At 59.6% G+C, this 9,845-nt stretch overlaps 3 protein-coding genes across 3 annotated transcripts; 1 reads left to right on the plus strand and 2 right to left on the minus strand.

Moving 5' to 3' along the window:
- Positions 1-2,407: 2,407 nt before the first annotated feature.
- Positions 2,408-2,919, plus strand: IUM83_02420 (catalase/peroxidase HPI; the record flags this gene model as incomplete). Its single annotated transcript, XM_067926336.1, has 2 exons — positions 2,408-2,627; positions 2,744-2,919. 2 exons carry the CDS (start codon positions 2,408-2,410, stop codon positions 2,917-2,919), a joined length of 396 nt encoding a protein of 131 aa, XP_067796685.1.
- Positions 2,920-4,499: 1,580 nt separating this feature from the next.
- Positions 4,500-5,186, minus strand: IUM83_02421 (uncharacterized protein; the record flags this gene model as incomplete). Its single annotated transcript, XM_067926337.1, has 1 exon — positions 4,500-5,186. One exon carries the CDS (start codon positions 5,184-5,186, stop codon positions 4,500-4,502), a length of 687 nt encoding a protein of 228 aa, XP_067796588.1.
- A 1,968-nt stretch (positions 5,187-7,154) lies between these two features.
- On the minus strand, positions 7,155-9,309 carry IUM83_02422 (uncharacterized protein; the record flags this gene model as incomplete). The annotated part of the gene is made up of 2 exons (XM_067926338.1): positions 7,155-8,857; positions 8,949-9,309. The coding sequence occupies 2 exons, from the start codon at positions 9,307-9,309 to the stop codon at positions 7,155-7,157; spliced, it is 2,064 nt and encodes a 687-aa protein (XP_067796422.1).
- Positions 9,310-9,845: the final 536 nt, after the last annotated feature.

Below are 9,845 nucleotides of genomic sequence, written 5' to 3' on the forward strand. Positions count from 1 at the left end.
ATAACTTGATTCTGGCGATCCAGTAACTCGGCTGCATTAAGCACAGAGACGTTCACGCCAGCTCCCGTACTCAACGCGTAATTGAGACGGTCAGCAATAATTACGCGTGGAGGGTCATGAAGCTGAATCCGCAACGTCACATCATCAACTTGGACGTGTAGATAGGCATCAGCCTCTGACATGTGATAGCCGGTAACCAGACCATAAGCCCATTGATCACAGTGAACTCCTGTAGGTTGAACAAAGGCAATCGGATGTCCAACAAAGGTGCCGGGCCACAGGTCCGCTTCAGCAGCCGCGACTAGGCGATGCCGGAGCACCGACACCTTGACATCAAATCCTTGAGGGTCGTCACCAGCATCTGGCCCCACAACGCGTACGGTGGCCATGGTCCCTTGAACGGCCACCACGGTCACGTACGTGAACGCTTCCAACGCAGGAACGTGCGAAGGACCGAGGAACACGAGGCTTCCACTGGAAATCGCGTTTGATGCCATGACGTTGAGGGTGAGTAGTCGGGGTGTAACGGTTCTGTTTGAGAGACTGGTACTGGAAAGCTCTTCTTGGAACGATGAAAATCGGCGAATGACTACTTTCTAGCTGGGCGGAGGTTTCTCTAGTGCTATTCTTGTCTCGTCCTCGGGTTCTGTCTGACCTTGGTGCTCAGAACTTGAATGGCACCACGACCAAAGTATCCATCCGGAAATCGCAACATCCTGCGAATGTCAACCAACTCGACTACTCAGTGAATCATCAAAATGGACATGTCAGACGAATATATATTGTGTGTTACTTTCCTTTAATGAAGTCCGCGCGGATCGGGACGGAGTCTGGGGGAACGAGAACAGAGCTCGAAAACAAAAATTATATTTTACTGAGAGGGTGGGTCAGCTTTACGCCATTTGACACGCAAACCCTTGTTCGACTCCAGGTACTGCCCGCGTCCAAGGCGGCCAGCATCCAGCTCTTCGTGCCCACTCCTGGCCGTGGTCAACAACGACCACCGCTGCAGAACGGTAATGACGCCGAGAAGAATATCAGCAGGCAGTGTCATACTGCAGGATTCCTGCAGCAGAGAAAAGAATCCTGCTCAACCCGAAAATGCTGCGATTTTCCAAACTTTTTTGTTGCTGTTAGAAACTTATGATGTCAAGTAAATAAAATATGAAGAGACGAAAGAATAGCGGATCAATGCCGTGGATATGGAAGGTAGCTTACCCATGACGGCACGCCTGGACTAGGTCGTCTGCGACTTAGCTAGGAACTCCTGTGTTGTGAAGTGCAGCTGCAATCGTTGATACAGATTGCCGTGACATGGTCGACCTCGAGATCGAGATAATATTTCGTTCAAGAAGAACAACATTTCTTGTCGTTGAGGCCAACTTGCTGCATTTCTCGTCCTCCATCGTCGATATCTTCATTCGCTTCAGCATGCGATTCATCATCTCGGTGCAGTGCCACTATAACTCCTGGATTCCACCTGACGCCGGAAAATGTTTCGACGATCAATTCGGCTGGAATACACACTGTAGCACACAAAAACTTCTTATTGCCAAATTCTCGTCCACTTCTACCGCAACTCATCATGGCGGTCACGCGCAGTTTCAACTTGCCAAACTAGGCAATCACCGGGGGTCACGCACTATAGCGTTCTTGCGTATTATACATCTCACCCAATTCTATTAGGAACCATCGGATAAATAGCGCAATCGAGCAGCCCTCCCGCTTTAAGTGACAGCGATCTAGTATGAGCACTTGACTGTATTATCATATAATTCTTTTCGCACGCTCGCCGCAAAATTCAGAGCTGTTCCGGGCGAAGCACGGCTTTGTGTATCAGTTTTTGAAATGATTTAAACGATATATAATCACGAGTCTAAGCAATATTTATTCGTTGTGAAAGGATTCAGTCTTAACATATCTCGGCAAAACATTAATTCTATGGATTTTATTCAGAGTAGTTGGTGCTATACAACTGCGCGTACTAGTCCCTATATAAACACAGATCCCTGAATCTCTTATAAGATGACAAAATAATAATGTATCGGGACGAACCTGTTAGGTTTTATACGTGCGCAGATAGTATATTATCCAGTGCGTGTTGCTAGAGTCTTTTAGGGGCGACATTCGCGTGACAAGATAATCTATATGCTGCGTGTCGTTAACTTTCGTGGGAGTCGAGGGAGGGGGTTCAAGTTACACCCGTAGTTGCATGCAGGCATTATACATTCCAGAATTTCGTTGATGTGAGCAGGCGTCTCAGGACCCAGTTATCCAGGCTTTCTTGCCAAGTCCCAGCAACACGTCTCAGGACTCAGCTAGCTAGGCTTTCTTGCCAGTTCCAGCAACGCCACGCCATTTTTTGCTGCAGAAGAACTGGCCGGTAAACACTGGTGTGAACAAGATCATGTCCGCGCTGGAGCCCGTGAAAAGGTCGTACCCGACGCTGTCGGCGGCCGGCCTGATCGAGCTGGCGGGCCAGGTGGCGATCGGGGACGTCGATAACGTAACCACTGACTTCCTGGGCGGCCGCACAGACGCCGACAACGGCACGGAGATACTTCCCGCGCGAATACTACAACGCTGCTCGCCGTGCACGACAACATCAAGATCCTGGGTGTGGCTCCGTACGAGGCGGTCGCTCTGACTAACCGTCCGCGTAGCGTGGCGTTGCAGAATACGCTGAGCTACAGCGGCTCGTACTGCAACAACTCGCTCATGCTGTCGAACGAGTACTTCTAAGTGCTCCTGCACGAGACGTGGACCGAGGTGTCGGAGAAGGAGTACAAGGCTGAGAGCAAGGACATGTACATGGTGGACACGGACCTGGCGCTACTGGCGGCTCCTGAGCCGAAGGAGACGGCACAGCTGTTCGCTTCGGTGGACGGCGTCTTCAAGCACGTGCTATTTTCGGCGTGAGCCAAAGTTATGACAGCCGACCACCACAACGTGAGCAACTACTAAGCAGGGCGGCAGTGTGTGTACGGTATCCTAGTCGATAAATACAGTTGACCTGTGCACCGCAGTGCAAGTGCGGTAACATGATTGCATCGAAGTTTCTATGATCGGCTCTGGTTGTTTGTACTAGCACTCGTACGAGGTTCTATTCACAGTAGGCAGCGTAGTCCGGGCGCAATATGAACCAAACTTACTCGTTTTGCGCTTGCTGAGCAAGGTACGCGGCACATTTGAGGTACGTTCGTAACAACCACCAACTCCGGGAAACATACATGACCCCCTGTACACCTATAGCTGCAAGCAGTTATCAGTTAGCTTTGTTTTGCCAGGTTCCAGCAACGCCAGAATTTCGTTGCTGTGAGCAGGCGTCTTAGGACCCAGTTATCCAGGCTTTCTTACCAGGTCCCTGCACCGCCAGAATTTCGTGACTGTGAGCAGGCGTCTCAGGGCCCAGTTGTCCAGGCTTTCCGAGATAATACAGCGATGGGGGCGCAGTCAAATCATTTTCCCACTCTTAAACAACGCACAGACGGTTGGGGCAACATCACGTTACATTAGCGGATCCGTATCTACCGCGCTGCAGCCCGGGCAAGATGTCCGGGCTGAGCACCACCAGAAGAGGGTGGTAGATACGTGCCGCTAAGCTAGCGTTGTCGCTCCCCTCGGACCGCTGACCATCTTTTCCGCCACGCTCGCGACGGATTCTTGGCACAGGCGTGTGTAGAGCTTGAAAGCGTCGGAGGCCCAGCGCCCGTGGAATTGGATCATCAGTGCGTCCACTCCAGCCCGGTACAAGTTGGTTGCGCCGCCTGCTCTCAGTGAATGGGTGCTGAATAGGGTAGGATCCTCGCCGACGGTGCAGGCGCCCAGGCGGATGACTCGCGCGACGCGGGCCGCTGTCAAGCAGCTGGGCGTGCCGTTCTTGTCGACGAATACCGCTGCAGGGATCGACGCAGGGAGGTTGAGTCTGGAGCGGAGGAGTAACAGGGCGCCGAGCACTGGGCACAGTATTGGGTGTCCTGAGCGGGCGAGCATCCGCGTGGTGGGATCCCCACTTTGGTTGGTCTTGGAGCCACTTAGCCGAATGCAGACAGCGGTGGCCCTCTTCGGATTTACCGTGGGCGTTCCAGTCGCGTCGACGGTGGTGACATCGGCCGCTTTGAGGGCGAACCACTTAAATGCCGTGTTTGTCGTGGCTGCGATCTTGGAGCGGCGGAGCATGAAGAAGAAGGCCAGACACAGAACCCCCCAGAGAGCTTGGTCGGCGGGGTCGTTGAGGTCAAGCTCGTTTGCGCACTCATCCAGCAGCGCAACGGAAACCGGGGCTTTTTGACGGTGCGGTGGGTCGAGACGGCCCACGCCTTTTATGAGCATGCGAATCTGTGGATGGTCGGACGGGAAGTCAAGCCCAGCGGCCGCGAAGAAGTGTCGAATGCCGGACAGGGTCGATTTCGCGGTAGCGGCCCGGACGCCTTCACGGTGACCGGTGGCACTGTGGGTGCAGTCGAGAACGAACTCTGAGATCAGAGCGATCTTCCCAGCTAGCGGGACGCTGAGCTGCCACGGGACGCCTCGTCGGGCTGCCCACTGCTTCCATTTATTGAAAGATCCGGCGTACTTCTTGAATGACGAGTCAGCGACGGAATGCTCTCGGAGGCGTTGAGCCAGGTGGACTCGAGGTCCGCGATGCTCGCCAGCGGCTGCGTGTGGTGCCAGTCGTGGGTGAGGTCGTCGAATCGACGGGCGTAGGCGGTGTTCTCCCAGCGACGGGAGCCGGCGTCCGCAGCTTCGTTCTCGGCCCCCGGAATGTGGGAAGCCGAGATGCGGAGGCCGAATTGTTGTTCCCATGCGCTGATCAGCCGGATGAGGACTTGGGCCCGGGAGTTGCGCGATGCCATCTTCGTTTGCCAGGCGACGGCGGACGTGTTGTCGATGCGGAAGTGGATGTGGAGGGGCCGGTGCTGGTGGCGGGCGGCATGCCACCCCGGGGCCCATGCGTGAAGCGCGAACGCGCAGGCGAGGAGTTCGCGGTAGTTGATGTCAAATTCGTTTGGGGCCCCGCGCTTGAACGCCTCGATCTGGTTGTGTTCAGGCGGGGAGAACTGGTAGCTCAGGACGAGCTTGTGCACTGGGACGAGCGCGCAGAGCCCCACGTCCGAAGCGTCGGTGGCCACGACGATGTCGGGTTCGGGGAGCTCTCCGAAGTACTCGAGGGGGACCCCATTCAGAGCCGGGTCGTGGAGGATTCGCCATCACCACGAGAGGTCGTCGCGCATGGAGGGGGTAACCTGGACGCGTGAGTGGCGGGGGAGACGGGATTCCCCGGACCGAAGCCGTTGGAGGAAGGCCTGGGCCGGGCGGATGCGCGTTGCGACGTGGCGCAGTGATCCGATGAGGGAGCGGAACTCGCTGCGAGTGAGGCGGGATGCCTGGAATGCAGATCTGACGCGTTGCCGTGCCTTCATTATCTTCGCTGTTGGCATCGCGACGATTCCCGCAGCGGTGTCGAAGATGAAACCCAAGGCTTGTTGGCGAGAGCGCCACGGGGTAAACTTGTCCTCGTTGACGGCCGCCGGACCCATGATGGTCGTCATCGCGAAGCGAAGCGAGCGCTCGATGTCGGCGCAGTGAATGCCGGTGTCGGCCGCCACATTGACGTGGTCATCGACCCAGTGGTAGCTGAAGAACCCCGTCGGGTGCTCAGGGTCAACGCTGCTGCCGTGCAGGAAGGCGACGGCTCCGCCAAGGACGCTGTACACGCCGGCCGACCCTGACCACCCGAAAGCGGCCGACAAGTCGATGACGATGGCGTTGTCCTCGGGAATGTGGCCTCCAAACAAGTGGACCGACTCGCTGTGGATGCACGCGTTTCGGTAGGCGGCCGCCACGTCGCCAGCCATAACCTTTACCTCGCAGTCGGGGTTCGCTTGTTTACAACGGGTGGTTTCTTTGGCGATGCGCGAGCAGTGTTCGAACGTGGCCTTGGGAACGCTGTCCAGGTCGGTACACTGGTTCACTGACTCGACCTCGGGGAATGAGAGATCGTGGATTGTCCTGCCTGTAGTCTGGGGATCCCCGGTGCCTCTGTCGACCACGCCGAAAGGGCTCATGATGAGTTCGGGCCAGATGCTGAAGATGTCGGCGTCGACTACGAGGCAGCGCAGTAAATCTTGCTCCTTCCTGATATTCTTCCGCAGCACATTGATTCGAGCCGATGCGGAAGGGTGGTTCCGGGGGAAACGGGCTTGTTTTGGAGGCGCCTTCCGAAGCTGGACGCGGACTCCCTCGGACGCGATGCGCAAGAGTTCGCTCAGGTGGGGGTACCCGCGGCACTGCGTTATTAGTGTGGACGGCAGGAGCGCTTTGTTGGGTCGGTAGTCCGCTCGCGTCTGGCATCGGATAAGCTCTGTGAATTCTTTCAGCGACGGACGAGTACGGCGAATGAACTCTGACATTGCCGCTTGGAGTGGTTTATTGAGCTGGAAGGCGTGGTCCGAGTTGGCGGAGTCCATCGGCGGGTAGGACGGCAACTCAACGCCGGCACGACGGAACGCGGAGGATAACGAAGACCATCGAATCGAATCCCAGAGATGGGCGCGGTCGGTGCTATTGGCGATCAGGTTTTGGAGCTGCTCATGGGATGGTGCTGGGCGTAGAGTGTTGGGTGGGCGGGAGGGGCAAGTATTGCCGTGTCGGGTGGTGCGCGGCACTGCCCCGGGGGCGCGGCCAGCCTGCGTCAACGGGGCGGGAGGATGCGGAAGGGGCGGGTCTTCTTCGGTGGCATGACCGGCGCTAAAAGCGCTGGGCCTCTCACCGGCAGGTACACCGGGTGACGTGGTCGTGATATTATGCGGCGCCCTGCACTCCTCGGCGGAATGACCCGGGGAGGGTTGCTCGCCGGCATGAGTGGGGGTAGTTGATTGGGGTGGGCGTGCTTCGGTGGCATGTCCAGCGTTAGAGACGCCTGGATTCTCACCGGCAGGTGCCGGGTCTGCTTGGGGTTGGAGGGCACTCCTGGGCAAATCCGGTGTGGTAGCGGGGTGTGGGTCGGACCAAGCATCACCGGCGGGTGATCGCGCGGGGCCGATCTGGGTTGATCCATTGTGACTCAGATTCGAGTACAAATTGTGTGTATTCGGGTTAGATCTGAGACAGGCGAAACGAAGCGCTGGTGGACCAGCGGCGCCTCGTCCCCGTCAGGCGCGGCGGCGCTGGCCGGGGTCGTGGCGGCCGAATTTCTTCTTGATGAACGCCAGCAGAGCGGCCGGCAGTTCGTCGGGCCACGCGTGAAGCCGGTTGCGGACTGCACATGTCGAAGCGGCGCCACCGAAGCAGATTGAGCCGGCGAAGAAGCGTAAGCACGGTTCTTGACCCTCTGCATTGCGTGGAATTAGCGCGCGCATGTTGGCGGGGAACCCACCGGGACGAGTCTGCACTCCTCTGGCGCTCGGTTCGTGTGTGGCCCGGCGCTGTGGGGGCGATGATGTGCGTGGGTAGCTGTCCCGTGTAGCTGGAACTGCCGCCGGGGCCAAGCTGCAGAGAGCCACCGCCCATGACGACGACGAGTACGAAATTCGGTGCACAGCAGCACTGAAGTCCCTCCACCAGGTGGGCAAGTCGCTGGCCAGGTGAACGAACGCGTCCCCGAGGAGCCGGTTCACCTCGTGCAGGGTACGCTGGACGCGTGCCGGGGTGTGACCGGGGTCGGCGTCCATGTTGGCCGTGACGAACTCCCGAAGGCGATAGAGAACATGTGCCATCGGTTCGTACCACTCCGCGTTCGCGAAGGTGGTGAGTCCTTGGACGGCGCCAAGGAGGTCGTTGTAGGAGTTGCAGGTCGGGGCCGAGGGTGGTGCCACGTTGGAACCGAAATCGAGGCTGTAGTTGGCGTCCGAGGAACCGGCGGCCAACTGGGCCGCCAGGTCTTCCCGGAGGAAGTGCATTATAGTGATCCCATGTCGCCCAAAGCGCGCGCTGTGCGTTGCTCCGAGGATTGGCGGCGCGTCCCGGAAGCGCAGGCAATCTAGGAGACGCATTCGCATTACGAGTTCCATCGGAGTGCAATTCAGCCCTTCCGGGGACAGCAGGAAGGGATACAAACGATGTGCCGCCAGGATATGGACCGCGGCCGGCACGAAGTCGCCGCGGGCGCGGTGTGCCGGCGGTGGAAAGTCGGCAGCTCGCAGGTTTCGGACAGCCGCCGGCGGCAGCGCGCCCTTGTCGTTCGGCAGAGTCCACGAGTACGCATCTAGAGACGCTGGGAACGGCTCGCGGGCCGGCGGCTGGATGTGTGCTGCGGGGGCGACTCGGCTTTGCAGGAACCGGGTGAACTCTACGTATAGCGTGGCGGGGTCAATGTCCGGGGGCGGCACTGGTGCGGCCAAGTCGGAGCAGGCGTCGGCTCTGGACGTAAGCGAGTTGGCCGGAGCAACGCCGGATTGCGGGCGCGGTGGACGTGGCGGCGATGGAATCGCCGCTGCACCCGCGTGGAAGCGGCTAAGAAACTCGGAGAGGTCAAACGGCGAGTGCGCTGGGATCGAGCGCGCAGACGGCGCGCGCGTGCGGGATGCGGGCCGGAGGTGCTGCGGGCGCGGACAGGCGAGGGAAGGCAGCGCCTCCCCGGGGGCCTCAGTGTCCGAGTCGGAATCGGCGACGTCGATGATGGGGCCAGAGGCGTGAGCGGGTGTCGCAGATGGCGACCGTGGCCCAGCGTTCTCATTTCCGGAATTGGCCGCGGCGGGGAGGGGAGGCAGCGCGAGCGTGGCGTCGGCGAGACCGGATGCAATGTGCACGGCCGGTGGCGTACAAGAGTCAAGGGGGGCTGGGCCGTGCGCTGGCAGCGTGGCGACATCGCGTGCCATGGCCGCGGTGGTGGGGGGTGGAGGCGCTGCTACAAGAGCTGCGGGCGCAGGCGGAGGCGCGTGACCCGGCTGAAGTGACGCTGCCGAGGAAGGGCTCGGGGCCCTCGCGACCCCGGGTGGCGCTGAGACCTTGGACGCCGGTGGCGACTTCGCTGACTTTGGGCTTCGACGCCTTGGGCGCCTTGCGCGCCTTGGCCACCTTTGGGTGCGTCGCGGCAGCGTTTATTGCCGGAACGGACGGTGGCTCCCCGGCTGTGGCTGTCTCGCTGGGGAGCGAGTCGACGCTTCCTTGGCCGGCAGCACGCGAGGGACCCGGGAGAGGTTGGTCTGGCGGCGAGGCTGTGTCACGTCGCGTGCCGAGCGGGGTCGCGAAGGGGAGGGCCGCCGCGGCAGCTGCGGCCTCCTTGTTGGCCGTGAGCTGACGCTTCTGCCGGCGCGCCTCAGCGAGTCCAGCCGCCGACCGCTTCTTCGCTGCGAGCCGGGAGCTCATGCGCGCTGGTGTCTCGTCGCTAGTGGCCGGGTCCGCGATGGCTGAGGCCCAAGTCGCAGCGGAGGGCGCGTTGGGGGCCGGATCGGGGCTCGACACGGGGTTTGAAACGGCGGCTGGCCGAGCTGGGAGGGGCGCCGACGAAGCGAGCGGCGCCGACTCCGGGGAAGGAGGTGGTGGCACCGGTGCAGGTGGAGGTGGAGGTGAGGACATTGCAAGGTGCTGATGCCGTTTTCTGATGCTTGGGCAACTTGGTCGCTGAACGCGGAATGGGAGGCGCGCCGTCCCGTCCGGCTGGCGCGCCCGTTCATCGCGTCTGGGAGCCCAATTCTGGAAACGTCTATTTCAGCTTCCTGAAACTCCCAGTTCGAGTACGTTGAGCTAGGGAGCTTGTAGTTGCCTCGTTCATTCTGGTGTATTGCTCGAATGCGTCGGAGGACCATCTTCCGAATAATTTGATTGTGAGTCTGTCTACACCAGCCGCGAACAGTGCCGTCGCCCCTCCGCTCCTCATGGAGTGAGTTCCGAATGAGGAGGGG

This window comes from Phytophthora cinnamomi (assembly GCF_018691715.1).
Source record: "Phytophthora cinnamomi strain GKB4 chromosome Unknown Contig16, whole genome shotgun sequence".
Lineage (NCBI taxonomy): Eukaryota > Oomycota > Peronosporomycetes > Peronosporales > Peronosporaceae > Phytophthora > Phytophthora cinnamomi.